This window comes from Panthera uncia, chromosome C2, assembly GCF_023721935.1.
Source record: "Panthera uncia isolate 11264 chromosome C2, Puncia_PCG_1.0, whole genome shotgun sequence".
Classification (NCBI taxonomy): domain Eukaryota; kingdom Metazoa; phylum Chordata; class Mammalia; order Carnivora; family Felidae; genus Panthera; species Panthera uncia.
The window spans coordinates 6469436-6489474 of record NC_064810.1 but is presented as its reverse complement, the minus strand read 5'-3'; the positions used below and the strand labels follow the sequence as shown (position 1 = coordinate 6489474).

Below are 20039 nucleotides of genomic sequence, written 5' to 3'. Positions count from 1 at the left end.
CTCCCCCTGACCTCCCCGGGCTCGAGTATCCGGCCCACCGCGGTCCCAGAACCGCAGGCGAGGGACGCAGCCGGGTGACAGCGGGCGCGGAGCGGGGTCCCAGCCGGAAGGAGCCAGCTCCGCCCCCGCTCCCCTCCCGTCGAGTCCTCACCCCTCCCCTCTTCCCTCCCACTCCTCCGCACCCCTCCCTCCCCCACCCTCCTCTGTTCTCACCCCACCCCTTTCCTCCCCTCCCCCACCCCTCCTTTCTCCCCCTCCCTCCTCCCCTCTTCCTCCCTCTCCGCCCCTCCCCCCGCCTCCTCCCCTCCCCTCTCTCCTCCTGTCTCCTCCCCTACTCTCTTTCCCCTCCCCCTTGTCCCTCCTCCCCTCCCCTCCCCTCCCCTCTGTCGTCTTCCCCCCTCCTCCTCCCCCCTCCCTCCTCCCTCCTCCCTCCCGGCGCTGAAGAGCGCGCCGCGAAGGGGACTGGCCGGTTACTTCCTCCGGTGGCGGCACGGAGCGCAGTGCGTCCCCAGCCTCGAGCGCCCGGAGCCGCCCGCCCGCGTCCGGTCAGCGTCCCGGCCCCCGGCCCCGGTGCCCGCGGCTCGGACCCCCGCCCCGTCGCCCTCGCCCGCGTCCGACGCGCACCGCGGAGCCCGGCCCCGAGCCGCCGCCGGCCCTGCCCGAAGCGGCGCGGTAAGAGCGGGGTCCAGGACAGCGCCCTCCGGCGCGGCTTCTCTCCCGGGGCCCCGGACCGCGGGCGGGGGGACGCGGGTGGCCCCGAGGTCCGGATCCCCAGGCGCGGCGGGGCGGCGACTGCTCCCCGGCTTCGGGCTCGCTCCCGGGGCCGGGGCGGCTCGGGGAGGTGGGGGGGCGCGGGGGCCCGGGCAGGGCGCGGGTGGGCCCGGCCGTGACGCTCCGAGGCGGCCGCGAACTTGGGCCGCGGCCCCCGGCGGCCGAGCCGCCGGGCGGGGCGCGCCCGCTTGCTTCACTTGCTTTTGTTTTTAAGAGGAAACGCGGGTCTGGTGGGGGGGGCTTCTGCCGCAGGGCGCCCCCGCGGGCCGATTTCGCGGAGGGTGAGGGGGGAGTGGGACACAGTGGAGGGTGTCGGGGCGGCCCCGGCGCGCCCGGCTTTGCGGGTGACTTACCCGAGCGCACCGGGCCCGGTGGGATCGCGGGCGCCCGAAACACCTGGCGGCTGCACCCGCCTCCCCCCCCCCCCCCCCCCCGCCCCCGAAAACGTGCCCAGCACCGGCTCACCTGCTCCGCCGCTCCGGGGCCCGATCGGGGGCGGTGGGCGAGGGAGGCGCCCGGGAGGGCGAGCCCCCCCGCGGGCGCCCCGGGACTTCTGGATCTGGGCCCTCGGTGCCGGCAGGCGAGCGTGGGAGCCTGTCGGAAACGCGGGTGTGGGTGCGCAGGGCTGCCTTTCTTTTCGCGTTCTTAAAGGATTTTGAATGAAAGGTTGCCGTTTGTGCGTGTGTGGGTTGTTTGCTTTGGTTTCGAGCCCAGGAGACTTTTAAGATGTTGGCCTGTATTCGGTTTCGGGGTAAGCTTAAACTGCTAGGTGACGTGCTACTTATTCAGAAAGTAAAGAAGTGAGCAGTCCCCCCTTTGGACATAGAGGTGATTTATTTTAATTCACCGGTAAGAGATCATATTTGTCCTGGACAATGGAAGCGCCCGTGCGCCCTCGGCCTGTCCACACCACCTCCAATCAGGGAGATAAATCTCCAAGTTAAGGTTTATTAAAATTCTGAGTAATATCACAGTATAGTTATAGTTAGCACCATGGGCCCTGCAGGGAAATATTCACTCATTTCTGGGATTAGTCATTCCTCTCTCTCTCTAAATTGATAACTTTCAAAAGAAAAGGCAAAACCAGCCTTCAAAAGTAGCCTATGGGTCTGTTTTGGCTTTTGTTTTTCAAATTTACCTCAATACCGACCTGTGCTCTGATCTTGTTCCTGTATGGGTACTGTCCTTAGGCAAATTCTCTTTGTTTTAAAATTTTATTGTTCTCAGATCTTCCATTTCTGCCTTTTTTTTTTTTTCCTTTTTTTGTTCAAAAGCAGCCATCAATAGGGCAACCTGAAAGGGACCTAAATTTGAAATTGATTCAGGTGAAGAAACTTGACCTTAATGCCACCTTAAGAAGCCTTGTGGAGTAAAATAAGCGAATTTAAATTCCATTAGTTATGTGTCTGCCTGAAACCATTGGAGGGACACTTTGATTCTACGTGGTTCTTACAAAACAGATGAAATGCCGGACAACAAAAGAATTCTATTCTGTAGCTAGTAATCAGAGCTTTTTCTGTGGGGATGGTAGGCTGCCTTTTCTCCTGATATTTGTACCCCAAACCAGGCGAGCTTTTTCTATCGCCTTCCATACCAGTTCTCTGTCCATCCCTGGAGGCTGGGAAAAAAAAATGTACAATAAAGTCAGCAAGTTGTCTGCAAACGAGACTTAGAAAAAGTGCTTGGCCCAGTGGGCTCGGGAGAGAGAATTGGTAACAGTTAAGGCGTCTTTTCGTTTAGGTCTTCTGTTTGAGGTTGCTTGATTTAATCGACAGGTAACAGCATTTAGTTTATCCAGATAAATAACATAAAGCTCTGAGTGAAGGAGCATTTCCTGCGGTAAAGAGGAGTGAGCAGGGCCCTGGTCTAATAATATTTTTATGCTCTCTAGGCTCCACAGTGATGTGGTGGGAAAGGCCCAGGCCTCATCATTCGGGTTACCCACCCAAGGACTGATCTGGACTGTAGTCGTGCTGTAGCTGTGTGGTCCTGGGCAAGTCATTGGAGGTCTCTGGGCCTCGGTTGCCCTGTAAGATGCAACATCGCTGTATAATGTTACAACATCCGCCTCTCAGAAACGTAGGGCAGATTCAGTGAAGTGAGAATGTGTGGTCCCCCAGCTTGGGCTTGGCTCTTGTGACTAGGATGGTGTCAGTGCAGGGATCATTAGTAGGGAATATTGATTCTTGAGCACCTGAGCCACTAAGTGGAGATTCTGAGCCACTGTGGCCACGTTTGATCCCGGACAATCCTTCCTCTGCTCCCTTCTCCTCCATAGGACTATTAATTTATTGTCTGTGTTTTCCAGCCTCCACTGGCCACCATGATAATGTTTTCCAGCCTCCACTGGCCACCATGATAATTACTCGCACTCTGAGGGTTTTAACAGCCCTCTCCAGTGTCTCTTGCCTGCTCTGTGGCATAGACTTCTCCTCCCACGCTACCTCTCTAGCCCAGGGTGTGTGTGTGTGTGTGTGTGTGTGTGTGTCCGCGTGCGTTCATGCACAGGTGCGTGTCTAGTAGCTGGGAGGTCTGGTTTAGCCATAATGTTGATCATAAGAGGAAACAAAGTACAAACTCAAAGTAGTCACGGGGAAATGTCCTACTCTCCACCTCCAATAAGCCCTATCAATTGCGCAACACTTTAATTACTCAGAGTTCCTGGTTGTAACAGGTGGGAGCACCCCCCGGGGAGATCGTGGGGGGAGGACGATTCGGGGTACCTTGTAAAGCTTCCTATAGACCTTCAGTTCCATAGCCTGTAAGCTGGGGGGCGGGGGCGGGGGTGAGTGAGGCTTGCCCATTGCTATTATTGGTGCTAACCCAGCTTCTTTGAAAATGAGTTTTAGTCGCTCTGTATGTTTATCTACCCCTCTGGTGGCATGATCTTGGTACCTTTCTCGCCTATTAATATAGAACTTACTCCACCAATTATATGTTAGGGCTCCAAATAAGTTTTCAGCCTACATCACTGTCCCCTTGCAGGCCACGTAAGCAACTATAAATTTTCTAACAGCCACATTAAATATAGGCAAGTAAATGAAGTTAATTTCCATGTTCCAAGTCACTGAATACCTTCAGAATATTATACAAACGTGCCGTCAGTCCACAGTCGTTACTGAGATACTTCACTTTTTTCTACAGAACCTTTGAAATCTTGTGTGTTTGCCATGCAGAGCTCAGCTCAGCCCATCCCAGCCCCATGCCAAGCACTTGGCAGTCCACGCAGGGCTGGTGGCTATAGCACAGTGGTCAGCACAGGTCCACCTGGTAAAGCCCAGACTCTTATCAGAGCCAGTAAGACCGATGCGTACCCAGCATTACTCCCCCTGGAAGAAACACAGCTGAGCTACACACACAGCAGACACGTTTTCAGTGTGTGTAGACAATACTGGAGGGATCCGGGGCTTTGGACTGAAGCAGTGGTTCTGGGAACCTTTTACGTCCTACCTGGGAGTGTTCGCTCGTAGCTTAGGCAGGAGAAAGAGCCTCCTAGGCTCCTTCCAGCATGCTGGTCTGGGTCCACCAGGAGCCGCCTGGGTGTGGGAGCAGGGGGCTGGCCCTTAGCTCCCAAGTGGAGCTGACTGCCCCGGGGACATGACCGTGGAAAGCAGCTTACCCCCACCTGTCCTATAGTCCTTGCTCAGCTCCCTGAACCAGGCTCCCTTGGGAGGCCCTGACCAGCCAGCCAGAAAGTGCCTTCATCTGTGTGCCTGGAATCTAAGTGGATTCGGTGGAGAATCAGCATTATTATTTAATTGCTTAAATAGCATACCCTTTGCGAGAAAGGCCTTTTAAGTAAGAACTGGCCTTCAGTTTTGAATGACTGGTTGTGCTGTAGACGTTGACAGACTCCACCAGAATTAGGGTTGACCTAGCCAGTAAAGACTTCTTAAAAATGTGATGTTTGTTGCCCCTGACTTTATTTCTTTTCCTTCTTTTTTTTTTTTTTTTTTTTTTTTAAGATGAATGATTTTGGAGTCAAGAACATGGACCAGGTAGCCCCTGTGTCTAACAGTTACAGAGGGACACTCAAGGTGAGTGAGCTAAGTCTTAATTTAAACGTGTTTTTTTAAAAAAAATATTGGAAAACTCAATCTCTAGGATCGTAAAACGATGCGCCGGGTCCCAGAAGACTGGCTTTAGCCCCGGCCTTTTAATATACAGGCTGTGTGACTCTGGATTGTTTGCTTAGTCTCTCTGGACCTCAGTTTTCTAGTCTATAAAATGGGTATCCTGATGCTTGTTTCTGCTTGTCTTCCACGCTAGGAAACCATTTAATTCGCAGATGGTGAGGCCTTTGTGGTTTATTTCTGAGACTCCTACCAGCTGAAAAATCCTGTGATTCTCAGTGGGACAGTGCTGGAGAAGCTGTCTCTACTGCGGTTCTGTTCACCTGTGCATTTCCTGGGGTCACGGGCTGGGTTGTTTAAGAACTGACCAGGGGGGCGCCTGGGTGGCTCAGTCGGTTAAGCGTCCGACTTCAGCTCAGGTCACGATCTCGCGGTCCGTGAGTTCGAGCCCCGTGTCGGGCTCTGGGCTGATGGCTCGGAGCCTGGAGCCTGCTTCAGATTCTGTGTCTCCCTCTCTCTCTGCCCCTCCCCCGTTCATGCTCTGTCTCTCTCTGTCCCAAAAATAAATAAATGTTAAAAAAAAAAAAAAAAAAGAACTGACCAGGGAAGAGCGGAGAGGAGGAAGGCCCGCCTCCCGGGGGGGGGGGGGTCCTTCCTTCCGAAGGGTCTGTGCCCACCGGGCTGCTGGCAGCCTGCTGCCACACGGCCACAGAACGGCACGCCTCTCTGCGTAAACCAAAACACAGGTGAAAGACGAAGGAGGCTTTTCTGGTGTCTAAGAGCCAAATTCCATGCAGCTTCTACCTTCGTTCCTTTGGGGAACATTCTGAAGTAGCAGAAACTGATAATTTCCCGTTTGCTTTCTTCAAACGTGACAGCGAGACCTGATTGTTTTTTTAGCCTCGCGCAGTAAACGCCTGTAGAAGCAGGGATTTTTCGATTGGCCTCCACCAAGCTTAGTGTTTCGTACGGTGACGGAGCTTCGTCGTGTTGCATGATCGTTTGTGTATCCTTAGGAGGTGATTTGTCCGGGAGAGTCCCCGACGGCCAAAAATGGGCCCAGGCTTTTCTTGCGTATTAGGAAGGTCAGGAAACTTCCAGCCAGTGAGTTTGCTCGTTTGATTTGGTCAGATGTTTTCCACGTGGCAGAGGCTGTATAAGAAATCATGGTGTTAGGTTTGAAACCACACCCCTAGAGAGGAGAATTCTTCCAGACGTTAAAAGAACCTGATGATGCTCATGTGATCTCTGGGTTCGGAGAAGAAACAGTCGTTGCTGACATTGATGTGTTGGTACACTCAGTGGGAATTTGTATTGTCTTTTGGCTTCCTGACTTTAAAAAAAGAACTTCCAGCCAGGAAAGGAAAGGCATTTCTTGGTCACCTGGGGAAATGTTACTGGGAATTAAAAAAAAAAAAAAAAAAATTAATTGGCTATTTCACTGAAATTGGTCCTGTGGTATAGTTTATAAATCCAGATGAGGATTTCGAACTTACTTGATTGTTTATTCCCTTAGGTTTCTGGCAGTCAGACATTAGAGTCTCGGGTTTTGGGGGGCTGGGCTCCCATATCGTTGGGACATCGCTGTGTTGAGTGTTTTAGGCTGCAGTCCAACTTCTGCCTGCCCTCTTACGTAATGCATCATTCATTGTTCCGCATTTCTAGAAAGAAAGCACACAAACCGATTTTATTTGTAAATGTGTTGCACATTTTTAAATTGATGACTCAACAGATGGTTCATTGTATTACACATAACACGGGATTTCCAGTGTATGTTGGAAAAACATAAGCATCTTTTACATTGTTACTCAGCAAGTCAGGCAGTGATGAATCAAGACTTCATCTGTTACTTATAAACAAGTCTTCCATTAAAGGCTACTTTCATAACTGTTAGATGAAATTATCTTAGATCGACACAGTGTGGGGTTTATCTTTCTCTGTGTCGCCATTCTCTTTTTCCCCTAAGCTATAGATAGTTGAACTTGAAACCTTTTTCCTTTGGAAATCTTTCTCCTTAGTAGATGATGTGGGGTAGAGGTCTTTTCAACACCTTAACTTTTATAAAAGTAAACCTTAAGGTGTTTTTTTCATATCTGTTACTATTTTCTGGACCATTGGAGTTGATGAGTGAAAAAAAAAACACCTACTTTCAATTAAAGTGTTTCATGGTTAAACATAAAGATAACTGCTTCCACAAATAAAGTAATTTATTTCACTGTTTGCTTCTCAGTCTTCATTCAGTCATTCGTCTTCCCTTTAACGGCAATGAGCTAAAACTGCCCGACTGAGGGTACTTTTTGCTTTTGTGCCCAGTCTGACTGAATTTCCCTCTGATGTAGTGGAGGGACCAGGTGTTTGGACCAGGTGGGTCTCTTAGTCCCGTCCGGTCCTGTTCTTCCAAAGTTCCATTATTTTTAGGTTTGTTTACTTCGTTTCTTCGTTGAAGTTAATTATTAAGCCATTAAGAATAAATTCCTGGGTTATCCTGACTCTGCGAGGTCAGTGAAATGATCCCGAGTAAAATGGAACCCTCCCCATCACTTTGACTGTCTCGTAAGTCTGGTCTGAGAGCGCTGAGTGGTCTGGTCCATTGGTGGCTTTATAATTGCCAGTTTCGTCAGGCTATGTCGGGACGATTACCCATGGACCACTTTTAAAACAGGTAATTAAATGGGTTGAAATATTAATTTCAATTTTCTTCTCCATCTGTTTCCCAGCGCCAGCCAGCTTTGGACACCTTCGATGGGTCCCTGTTTGCTGTTTTCCCCTCTCTAAATGAAGAGCAGACACTTCAGGAAGTGCCCACAGGCTTGGATTCAATTTCTCATGGTAATTTGCTACTCAGACTTGACAAAGTGTGCCTGGTTTCCTCCCCTAGTTCGGTTACTAAAGAGGCGACCATTTGTAAGCGGCCACGGTTGGTGTCTTCAGTCTTTGGCATGCAAAGTCAGTGACTCTGGACCTGGGAGAAGACAGTTTTCTCACTATGAACATGCTGGCTCTGGTGTCTTCCACTGCCAGGCGCCCCCCAGCCAGAGCAAATGCCCTGCTGGGACCAACCTGTAGGGGAGCCCCTGAGATTTCCACTGGGATGTTTGCAACACTGTAGCCAGCCTGGGTCCGGTCTCCCAGGCGCACCTGCAAAGCCGATGATTAAAATGCACCCCGGCTTCTCTTCTGGGGTCTCCTCATTAGTTAGATCATCCACCCCACCCCGGAGTCTTGGGGCAACAAATGACACTTGCTAATATCCGCCCGCCCGTATGTATTTATTTCTGTAGTTCTTAATGTCATGGCTTATTGTTTTTAAAGGGACAGCAGTCAGATAATGCCTGTACAATTACTGGGATAGGGTTATTCGTTGGAAACATTCCAGAGATTACTTTGTCATACGAAGTAGGTGCTGGAAAATACAGCCCAGAAAACTAATTAAAACACAGATGCCTGCATAAGTATACCATCATGCAGTCGTTTATCATTCATGAAATTGCTGAGGGAACCCGGAGAAGATTGGTTTTCAATAAAAGTTGCAGGTGCGCTGACGTGACGGGGGCTAAATGCTGTGTGTTCGCATTACACCAGAAGGCCCTTTGCCTGCTGCTTATTTTAATGGAGGTAACTTCAGATTGTACATTTACAGGGGCACCTGGGTGGCCCAGTCAGTTAAGCGTCCCACTTCGGCTCAGGTCATGATCTCACAGCTCGTGAGTTCGAGCCCCACGTCGGGCTCTGTCTCTCTCTCCTTCAAAAATGAATAAACATTTTTTAAAAAATTCTTTTAAGTGGCAAATTATACATTTACCGTCCCTTAAAACCTTTGACCAAAACCACTTACTGTCTTTCATTGTTTAAAAATTTTAAAAGAGATTTAGATAGAAATTTCACCTAAGGATAATGGCAAAATAATTTGCAAAATAGAATAAAACTTGCATTTTATTTTCATAAGAGTAGCTGTGAGATGTAGGATATTTTCTGAATTTCTACCCCTCCCTGCCCAAATTTTTGATAATATTTATACTCTCTTAAGGAATTACGTCAAGGTTTGAGATCAAAATTGTTCTTTCCTGAAAACTTAACAAGATTTCTCCCCTGAATTCAGTATCTGGTCGTGCCAGCTTCCAGTCGTTATGTCCCCATGGGGTTTCTTTCTAGATGCATCCAGCTGTGAGTTACCTCTGTTAACGCCGTGCAGCAAGGCCGTGATGAGTCAAGCCTTAAAAGCTACCTTCAGCGGCTTCAAGAAGGAGCAGCACCGTCTTGGCATCCCAAAGAGTAAGGGCCACTTTTTCCAGTAGTTTCTCTGAGTCTGGGTTGTACTGGAAGAACGAATCTGACCGTCGTTGCTTGGGATTGCTTGGGATGACGGCTGGTTCTTCCCCAAGCAGCTTGCAGGCTGGCGGGGGTATGCGTAACCCGAGCCAGCGATGGTTTCAAACCCCTCAACCGGCGGAACACTCAGTCCGGCACCGTTGTTACTGTCTTAGAGTTTACTGGGTGTCTTTCCCCTCTGCCCGGTCTCTGGTACACATCTGGACTTTGCGGGCAGATCAGGAACGACGCTGCTCTCACTGCCTCCCTCCCGTTTTCTCCCTGTGTGTGTCTGTCCTTCCCTCCCCCGGACAGACCCCTGGCTGTGGACCGAGCAGCAAGTATGCCAGTGGCTCCTCTGGGCCACCAGCGAGTTCAGCCTGGTCAACGTCAATCTCCAGAGGTTCGGCATGAATGGCCACGTGTTATGCAACCTGGGCAAGGAGCGTTTTCTGGAGCTGGCACCTGACTTTGTGGGCGACATTCTCTGGGAGCATCTGGAGCAGATGATCAAAGGTACCCGCTGGGGGGCCTGGCTCCTGCTCGCCGAGGAGAGCCGTGGCAGGGCAGAGGGATGGAAGGGGGAGCAGTGCTCTGTAAACGTATGGTTGGGGTTCCGAATTACGTAAAGTGCCTGAAAATGCCACCGGAGTGAGTCAGATGTGTGGCCGTGATTAGAGGGTTTTTAATCCACTGAAGTGTGTGTGTGTGTGTGTGTGTGTGTGTGTGTGTAATGGAGCATAGCCATGAGGCAGTGACCTGAGTCACTAACTCGTTGACCGTGGTCAGACGGCATGTGTCAGAGGAGTGCGTGTTGGCTCAGATATGGAGGCCAGCAGAATTCCCAGGTGCTGGGGCGCATCTTAGAGAACCCGAAGGAGCAAGTTGCCCTGAGTGAAAGGGAGCTTTTATTCAGACACACTCTGTGAATTTTACAGTAAGTTTTCCTAAGACCCAATGGAATGCAACAACGAGAATTTCCTCTGGTTTTATCTATTTAAACAAATGCAGAAGTGATTGATATATGTTTACATGCTGACATGTTCTGCAGAAACTGGCCATTGGACAAAAAGAACTCTCATCAGAGAGAAAGTCTTTAATTTTTTTTTAATGTTTATTTTTGAGAGAGAGAGAGGCAGAGCGTGAGCAAGGGAGGGGCAGAGAGGCAGGGACACACAGAATCCCAAGCAGGCTCTGGGCTCCGAGCTGTCAGCACAGACCTCGACGTGGGGCTCGAACTTGTGAACTGTGAGATCATGACCCAAATCGAAGTCGGACGCTTAACCGGCTGAGCCACCCAGACGCCCCCAGAAAGTCTTGATTTAGACCTTATAAGAGTGTTGGCAGCAATGTTAACAACACATCTAGCTAAAAAGAAAAAAAAAATTATAGGAAAGGATCAAGTTATAAATATAAGAAAATCAGTTCATTGGTAGAGTTCAGAGAAATAGTCCTCATTCACTTGATTTTAAACACTGTGTTTCAACACCTTTTACAGACCCAGGATCTTTGAAAGACCTTAGGTTTCAGCCACCATTTCTTTTAGGCTGTGACTTCTGGGGGCCAAGGAAGCTTATTTGTGAAGACCCCCAAATCCTTCCTGAACTTGGACAAGTCTGATTTGACAAGTTTCTGGTTAATCTGCTCACTGGCGGGTTGGGCCTGTCTTACCATCACTCAGGGTGTGAGTCTGTGTGGGTCTGGATTTGTGGGTGTGTGTGGTTCAGTGTGTTTGTAGGGAGTAAGCACACACAGAGAATGCTAATAACCTTTTCCTTTTCAAAGTTCCCAGCCCCTGGGACAGATGGAACCTCATGAATATCTAACTACCTCTTGACGGCAGGGGTGAAATTCACGGTCTAGATATTTGAAATGATGCAGTAGAACATTTAGCTTGGCCAGTGACAGCGTTCGTGGCGGAAAACTCACTCTAGTTATTAGAAAATGTGTTGCTGTCTCCGGTTTTTTAAAAAGACCAAATGACACAGATTACCGTCTGATTAAATGTGGAGCACAGGGGCTCCTGGGTGGCTCAGTCGGCTGAGCGTCCGACTTTGGCTCAGGTCATGATCTCGCGGTTTATGAGTTCAAGTCCCACACTGGGCTGTCTGCTGTCACCACAGAGCCCCCGTCAGATCCTCTGTTCCCCTCTCTCTCTGCCCCTCCCCCGCTCGCACTCTCTGTCTCTATCAAAAATAAATTTAAAAAAATCTTTAAAAAAATTTTTTTTTAAATTTTTTTTTTTTTTTATTTATTTTTGAGAGAGAGAGACAGAGACAGAGTGTGAGCAGGGGAGGGGCGGAGAGAGAGGGAGACACAGAATCGGAAGCAGGCTCCAGGCTCTGAGCTGTCAGCACAGAGCCCGACGCGGGGCTCAAACTCACGGACCGCGAGATCATGACCTGAGCTGAAGTCGGCTGCTCAACTGACTGAGCCACCCAGGCGCCCCAGGAAGCTAAAAAAATTTTTAAAAACGTGAAGCGTAAACGCATTTCGATATTCTAAAATAACCATACGATAGTACTTGGGGAATAAATGTTTTTAATCTTGATTTGCAATCCTATGCCTCCTGTATCTGTTTTTCAGAAAACCAAGAAAAGACAGAAGATCAGTATGAAGAAAATTCACACCTCAACTCAGTTCCTCATTGGATTAATAGCAATTCACTAGGTCAGTCCAATCGATTCTTGCCCTGAAGACCTTGGTTTCAAGCTTTTCTATTAAATTGGGACTCTCCACCCCCACGAAAAAAAATCAATAAAAATAAATTTGGACTCCCTGGCGCACAGTCTAGACCTGCACTGTCCCCATGTGGTGACAACACATGGCTCTTGATGCGTGGCTGGTCCACGTTGAGACGTGTGGTAAATAATACACATCTGCAACGATAATTGGTAATATTGAGTCAGATAAAAGGTTAAAATTAATTTCACCTGTTTATTTACAGTTTGCTGTTGCGGCTACTGGAAAATCTAACGTTGCCTGAGTGCCTGGCATGATCTTTGCCTGGCCAGTGCCGTCTAAGGCAGTCCGTAGAGCCCAGGGGCAGAGCGAAGGGTGCTGACTGCTGTAGTCAGAGCTGGTGTAATCAGTAAGAGGTGACAGGCACGGGAAGCATGTAGAAAGCAATTCTAAATTTGCTCTGAACTTTGGAGTTCAGAGAAGTGTCCTGGAATTCGGGTCTTCCCTTCTGGTCACTGACACTGATGAGTGTGGATTACAGATGGTCCCCCCACCAGCCCCCCCCCCCCCCCCCCCAGCCAGCAGAGGGAGGGGATGTTCCCTTGCAAGGCACGCGCTGGGTGGCAAATCACTTACTCCCTCCGAGCCTTAGAAACTGAAAGAGCCAGTGACCTCTGCGATCCCGAGGCAGGATGAAAGCATTTGATAAACCAGAGCCGTAGAAATGCTGACATCGAGGCACCGCATCTCGGTCCGGGGAATTTTGGAAAAGGGCTCCCTGGCTTCAGAAGAGCTGTTGCCGAAGCCCCCTTCCCCCCACGGTTTCGTGGAGGGTTAGAGCGCGCAGAACGGGTTGTGTTCGGTTCGGTTCGAGGGCACAGAGGGTCTCTGATGACCACGTCGCTCCTGCCTAACAACTCTGCCGTCCGATCGTTGTGTCGCAGGCTTTGGCGTGGAGCAGGCAGCGTATGGCGTGCAGACACAGAATTACCCCAAAGGCGGCCTCCTGGACGTGTGTCCATCATCCTCAGCACCCAGCGTGCTCGGTTCTGAGCAGGACTTTCAGATGCTCCCCAAGTCTCGACTCAACACCGTCAGCGTCAATTACTGCCCCGTCAGTCAGGACTTCCCAGGCGGCAGCTTGAACCTTCTCGCTGGCGGTTCTGGTAAGTCAGGGCTCCAGGCTTGATTCAGACAGTCGGACAGTGAGGGGAGCTTCTCACGCAGCTTGGCCTGGATTCAGCCTTTGGAGGAGGGCGCGGGTCCCCTCTGTGTCCCAAGTGCTGTCGGGCACTGCTGCAGGGGACAGATGGGCTCCGCAAACATCGACTCCCGCTATGTTTCACGCTCCGAGCCGGGCACCGCGGGTATTGAGCAAACAAGGCATGGTCTCTGCTCTCGCAGCTGGATTCCTCCACTCAGTGGGCTATTTTGGGAGAAAACGTAGGAATGTGACATTCCTGCATGTGGGAGAAAACGTAGGAATATGACAGATTTCTTTTTATGGAGGTGCACACGTACAACGCACAAATCTCGGCTTGTACTGCCGGCTGACTGTTTACATATATGCCCCTGAGTAAGTAACAGCCACCCAGATGGAGATAGAGAAGCTTCCAGCCTCCCAGAAGACCCCGTCACGTGCCTTCCATCGGTAGCGTCCACACAGCAAGAGGAAACCATTGTCTTGACTGCTGTCATCATAGATTAGATTTTCCTGCCCATGAGCTTGATATAAATGGAATCCTAGCGCTCTGTTTTCTTGTGCCTTTTGTTCCTCATTGCGTCTGAGACCCATGCATGTGGTTGGATGTGGCAGACCGTTGTCCTTTTCTTTCTTTTTTTTTTTTGTTTTAAGTGTGAGTGGGGGAGGGGCAGAGAGAGAGGGAGACCCAGAATCCGAAGCGGGCTCCAGGCTCCGAGCCGTCAGCACAGAGCCCGAGGTGGGGCTCGAACCCACGAACTGGGAGATCATGACTTGAGCCGAAGTCGGGGGCTTAACAGGCGCCCCCGGTTGTCCTTTTCATTGCTGTGTAATACTCCATCCTGCAGAGCTGCGCTTGGTTCAGCCATGCTGCTGCTGGGTGCTGAGGTTGCATGGCACATTAGTCGTCAGGACCGAGTGCCTCGTGGAGGAGCTTTGTGAGCAGTCCCCAGGGGGGTTGGTGTCCATGCTGCTGCAAAGCCCCAGACCAGCCCGAGGTCCCTCGCGGCTCGGTAACACCGGACGGTCCCCTGCCCCGGAGGAGTCAGCGTCCGTGCCCGGTTGTCTTTGCCAGGAAAGCCCCGGGACCGTGACTCCCCCGAGAACGGCACGGACAGCTTCGAGAGCTCAGACTCGCTGCTGCAGTCCTGGAACAGCCAGTCGTCGCTGCTGGACGTGCAGCGAGTGCCTTCCTTCGAGAGCTTCGAGGACGACTGCAGCCAGTCCCTGTGCCTCAACAAGCCGACCATGTCCTTCAAGGACTACATCCAGGAGCGGAGAGACCCGGTGGAGCAGGGCAAACCAGTCATACCTGCGGCGGTGCTGGCCGGCTTCACAGGTGAGCGCATCGCCCGGGTCTCCCCGTCACCTCCCCGGGCCCCGCCCGGCCGCAGCGCCGCATTATTTATCCAGGGTGTTTCTGGTTGGAGCACATTGTATTCACACCCCGCGTTGCCTGCGTGGCCGTCATCCCGAATCGGGCAGGCCGCATCCCTGATTTCTAAAACGGCCAGCGTTGCAGGGATTTTCGCACACCCAGCTCGGTGGCGGGGATGCGCTTCCAGGGGCGGCTCCCTCACCTGGGGTGTGCAGGGCCGGCCTGCAGCGGAGACGGCTGGGGCGCACGCACGGGGCCTGCGGAGGCCTTAGCTCTGACTCACCCCCTCCAGGAATTCCAAAGAACGTCAGCCAGCCCAGGGAGGGACAGGAGCCCGCCTGCAATAACACGGGGGCTGTTTACCTTTTCGGGTTTCTAAAATCCATCTTATTTTTAAGATTTGGGCGAGAACTATTTTAGGCAACGGATAAATATTAAGGCTGTTTCTGGAAGCAGATATTTCCAGTGCTTGAGCAAAATTACCAAGATTTTTTTTTTTTCATTGCTTCATAGGTCCTTAGATGTGTGTGGGTGTTTTTGTTTTTTTTTTTTTCATATTTTGACCATATGGAGCCACTGGATTAAAAAAAATACCTATGGAAAAACAACTCACAGGTTAAAATAAGAATACAGAGGGATCCTTTTTTTTTTTTTTTTTTTTTTCTTTCTGTCGTCCCAAACGTCCACAGAAATGGGCTTGATGAGAGAATAAACAGCCATGGTGGTCTTCATTTTAAGATTCGTTACCATTTGCCAACTGTCAGCTCTTTGTGGCTAACTAGGTGCGAATAGGGTTGGCGATCCTTGGGACAGCCCAGCGCAGGTGAGGGCAGTAACCTGCTTTACGGTTGGGGCGGTTGGCTCAGAAGTAGACAGCTTTCCAGGCACATAGGTAACCTGGTTGTGTCTGCTTCCAGAACTCCTGCCCTTCGTGTTTTCTAGCCTTATTGATGATGGCCATGGGGTCTTGAGGAACAGCTCTTTGATGGGTGTGTGATTCAGGGCAAGACACCTGGCATCTGAGCACATCTCCTCTTTAAAACAATGTTACAGGGGTGCCAGGGCGGCTCAGTCGGTTAAGCCTCTGACTTTGGCTCAGGTCATGATCTCACGGTTCGTGGGTTCGAGCCCCGCGTCGATCTCGGCGCTGACAGCTCGGAGCCTGGAGCCTGCTTCGGATTCTGTGTCTCCCTCCCTCTCTGCCCCTCTCCTGCTCATGCTTTTGCTCTCACTCTCAAAAATAAATAAATAAAAAAAAAAAACACATTAAAAATAAATAAAAGAGTGTTACAGGGCGCCTGGGTGGCTCAGTCTGTTAAGCATCCACCTCTTGGTTTCAGCTCAGGTCATGATCTCACGGTTCGTGAGTTCGAGCCCCGTGTCAGGCTCTGTGCTGACAGTGCGGAGCCTGCAGATTCTCTTTCTCCCTCTCTCTCTGCCCCTTCCCCACTCACTCTGTCTCTCTCTCTCTCTCTCTCAAAATAAGTAAACTTTAAAAAAATAAATAAAATACAGTGATAACCCTCTTCACAAGGTGGGGGTTCTAAATATTACCCAGGAGAGTTATATGAAAAGCAAAGCATCCCTCACCAGAGGTGGTGAAGCAATGGATACAACCCCAGATGCCCAAGTCACTGTTGAGTAAACTGAGTCCTGGATTAAGCAATTTACCCACCCTCATTCTAGTCAGGAAGGTGCAGCGTAGGATTCCATGAATGGCGTGCCTCATTCTGTGGGGAAACGCCCCTTCAGCCACCCCCACCCCTGTCCTGCTGGGTGGCTCTAGAAATAAACCCTGAAACTTATTACATAAGGAACAATTAAACAGAATGAGGAATCTTTTTGAAAAGATTTTAAGGCATCTCTGCACCCACCGTGGGGCTCGAACTCACAACCCCGAGGTCAAGAGTCGCACGCTCCCCCGACCGAGCCAGCCGGGCACCCTCAAGCTGAGGAATTTTCATGTCTAGAGTCGGTGGCCCTGAGTTTTTTTCCAGAAGACCGAACTCGGCGATCCTTAAGGGCTCAGTGACCCCTTGTTTCTGGAGTGGGAGGCGGGGAGGAAGACGCCCTATTCGGTCTCTAGCCTGGTGCCGTTGAAGTGTCACCACCCTTGAACCGGGTCGTCATGTTGGCCCCCTGTCCGGAGGAGGGTCTCACATGGCTCGGGCAGCCGAGGTCACTAGGAGGACGAAAGCCTTGCCGAACTGTAAATCTGTAAAAACGTGTAACCCGCCCCTTCCCCCCCCCCAGGAAGCGGACCTATTCAGCTGTGGCAGTTCCTCCTGGAATTACTCTCGGACAAGTCCTGCCAGCCGTTCATCAGCTGGACCGGGGACGGATGGGAGTTCAAGCTCGCTGACCCGGATGAGGTACGGCCAGGGCTCGGGAAGTCCATCTCTGGGCTCAGAACCCTGATTTCCTCACCTTAGGCCCAGCTGGGCACACGGCAGCCTCCACGGCTACTAACGAGAGCGGCTCTAGTGTCCCGTGGGTGTGCACGTGGGCACTGGGCAGGCTTCTCCCGTCTTGCTCTCTCCTCTGATATAGAGGCACAAGCAGTAAACTGAGGGTCTCTCCCGACCACCCGCAAATGCCGTGGGGAGTTTGCCTTTTCCCCCCGCAGCCCCGTGCTGGTCCTCGGGGCTTCCCCTCTGCAGGAGGAGGCCGGGGGCAGATCCGAGACCCTCCCCTGCGGGCCTCAGAGAGGCCCGTGATCTCTGGCAGCAGGAAGGTGCAAAGAAGCACCGAGGAATGCATACCGTCCCGTGGCTCGGGACCACACCCGGCAGCTGTTGGCTGGGGTGCCTGGAATAGGAGCCCCGGGGGGAGAGGGGGGACACAGCGTTTCCCTTGTGTCGGGGCCGCCTGACCGTGAACCATCGGCTTCAGGCCGCAGGAGGCGGCGCGGCGGGTGGGGGCCCCTCCCTCCGTCCTCAGAGACACGGTGCCCTGGCAGGTGCACTGAAACAGAGCACACACCCCCAGGGCTCGTGAGGGCCGGCCCGGTTCTCTCCGGGTAAGCGGGCACGACCACCCTCATCGGGGGAGAAGGTCCCCCCGCTGTTTCTTTACCTGCCCAGTTGAAGTCTCTCCCTCCGTGTCCGCCGCAGGTGGCCCGCCGGTGGGGGAAGAGGAAAAACAAGCCCAAGATGAACTACGAGAAGCTGAGCCGCGGTTTGCGCTACTATTACGACAAGAACATCATCCACAAGACGTCGGGCAAGCGCTACGTGTACCGCTTCGTGTGCGACCTGCAGCACCTGCTGGGGTTCACCCCCGAGGAACTGCACGCCATCCTGGGCGTCCAGCCCGACACGGAGGACTGAGGCCCGCGGGGCCCCGACCGGAGCCGGCCCCGCCCGCGTGGGCCCCCCCGACCCCCCACCCCGAGGACCCTGACAGGCGGCGTTGATCGCGTCCCGGAGAGTCGCCGCGGAGCAGTGGCCTTGTTCCCTCCGAAACCGCGGGTTTTCCGCCACCGGGAAGCACGGTTTCTCGCTCGGAGAGCCTGCCGACTTGGAACACGCTGCTGATGACGCTCTTAGCGTTAGAACGGCCGACAAAGAAGCACTGGGAAGCCGCCCTGGCCGCCCCCCACCCCCGAGCAGGCTGTGTGACCGGAACGCCCTGGCTCTCGGAGAGTCTCAAAGGAGCGAGCCTGTCTGGGGCACGCGCATTTTGGGTTTTTTTGTTTTTGTTTGTTTGTTTCTCGTAAGTTTCTTTCCGCCTCTGGCGGCCGGGAATCACAAAGGCAGGGGTGTTCTGTTCGGTTCAGAGAGGCGGAGGGGCGGTGCAGGGAGACTGTGGTGCCGTTTCAGGAGTCAGGTTTGTGTATATATGACTGTAATCTCCTCATTGCTGTCTGAATCCTCTAATGGTCCTATTTAACAAAAACTGTACATTGTAATTTAAAATAATTCCGTAAGCGTACGTGGAGCGGGAATGCAGAGCCCGTGCGGCATTCTGCAAACGTCGCGTCTGCCCGGCCAGACGCAGAAGTTGTAAAGCCGTGTGTTATTTACATTCAATATGCCTACAGGTGTAAGTTCTGAGAGGGTCAGTCCCTTGTTTTTGTTTTGTTTTGCCCGGATTATCATCCGGCAAGGACTTTGTACATTTGGGAATTTTTATAAAAACACTTAATGTTATTATCTGGAGGCACATGTAGCCTCCGCTTTCTCCTTAATTGTAACGTAAAAGCTATAGAGCAGTATTTTTCTTGACGAATGGCATATGTTTTCCATTTCTGTGCATGCCTTTAAACCAGTTGATACGCAAACCTTCTTTTATTTTTTAGTTCGACCGTGTTTCCCCGACGACTAACGTCCCCTGACCAGCCATTCCCTTCCCATGGTCCACCTCCGCGCCCCAAATTATTCTGTATGATTAAAATAAGAATGCTATTTTTGGAAATATGTGGCTCCTTTTCAGAGATCAGGAAGGATTTATGTAGCAGCTATTTTTACTGCAGAAGTAATTCACTGGAAAAAATGCAATTTGTAAGAAAGCTTTATTTTTATCTGCACTCCATGTAAAGTTAAACGTATTGTACAGAGCTGAAGGTTGGGGCCGGTGGGGGGCGGGGAGGGGGACCTTCACGAAGTCTCTTGGTCGTGAACGAAACTCGAATTTTTTCCCTGGCCTGGCTCACCTGTCGGGTCGTGGGCTGTCTGGACACGCACGATGCTGTTCCTTTCTGCTCAGTGCCCGCAGCGACACGGGTCTTTGTTCCTATTTTCGTGGAAGCTGAATGCCCAGAGGCAAAGAGAGGGCACAGAAAACGGGAGAGAGAATCCTTTGGAGGGGTCGACTTGCAGAAATGTTTTGCGCCCGACGGGAGACTCCCGTGGTTGTTTCGAAGGAGCGCCTGGGTCCGCGTGCAGTCAGGACGCTTGTAAATGATCGAGTCGACCTGGTTTCGGAGGCTCACCGACTTCACTCGCAATGTGAGAGGCCACTCAGAGGAGTGGCTGACGTCCCCGGAGAGGAGTCCATCTATGTATTGAGACCACGAAACTGGGTGCGGGGGGCAGCTGGGAACAGCAACACCAGAGCTGGGGACTCTGTCTCAGTACCTACCCAAGACCGTTTCCAGTGTCTTTAAGCACAGGATGTTTTTCTCAAGCGGGACATGTTTATCACTCAGACATCTGTTTATAACATCAACAGACATGTGACCGGGAATGTCTTTCTGCCAAAGGGGATCTTAGCCCTTGGCTCATTTTAAATGGGGTTGAACCACATGAAATTGCCAATATTTGACTTTTTTTTAGAAACTTACAAAGTTGGCAGTTTCATGTGGTTCAACCTAAGTTACAGAAACCAAAGTCCATCATAAACCTTTGGTGTGGTCATGCACAGAACTGAAGTATAAAGATTTTGTAATCTGGCCTTTTCTCTCGCAAATAATAAAGTATTTTGTTTATATATACGCCTCCTGGTAAGGGTCCTCATTCTTCCCACCCCGACAGGGGATGAGGGGAGGTGGTATGATATTGAGCTCTGATCCATTGTCCTCTCAGCAGCTTTCCGTCTATTGAGAGTCACAAGTCCATTTAACCGGTTTTACACACAGGTCACCTAGTAAATCATGACCAAATCGCAGCCACCTGTGAGCTCTTCC

General features: G+C 51.5%; 1 protein-coding gene across 1 annotated transcript; it reads left to right on the top strand.

Annotated features, from left to right (window-relative positions):
- The first annotated feature begins 438 nt into the window (after positions 1-438).
- Positions 439-18794, top strand: ETS2 (ETS proto-oncogene 2, transcription factor). The gene is made up of 10 exons (XM_049629252.1): positions 439-672; positions 4737-4808; positions 7562-7673; positions 8997-9116; positions 9468-9668; positions 11739-11822; positions 12779-13000; positions 14111-14374; positions 16667-16785; positions 17527-18794. Exons 2-10 carry the CDS (start codon positions 4737-4739, stop codon positions 17740-17742), a joined length of 1410 nt encoding a protein of 469 aa, XP_049485209.1. The 5' UTR covers positions 439-672; the 3' UTR covers positions 17743-18794.
- The last annotated feature ends 1245 nt before the right edge of the window (positions 18795-20039 follow it).

What these genes read in the sequence shown, in the direction of transcription:
- ETS2 (XM_049629252.1), top strand. Translation starts at nt 4,737, where the DNA reads ATGAATGATTTTGGAGTCAAGAACATGGACCAGGTAGCCCCTGTGTCT. An exon ending in TCTGGAGCAGATGATCAAAG is followed by an intron (nt 9,669 to 11,738) that starts GTACCCGCTGGG and finishes TCTGTTTTTCAG; the next exon opens with AAAACCAAGAAAAGACAGAA. An exon ending in CCTTCTCGCTGGCGGTTCTG is followed by an intron (nt 13,001 to 14,110) that starts GTAAGTCAGGGC and finishes TGTCTTTGCCAG; the next exon opens with GAAAGCCCCGGGACCGTGAC.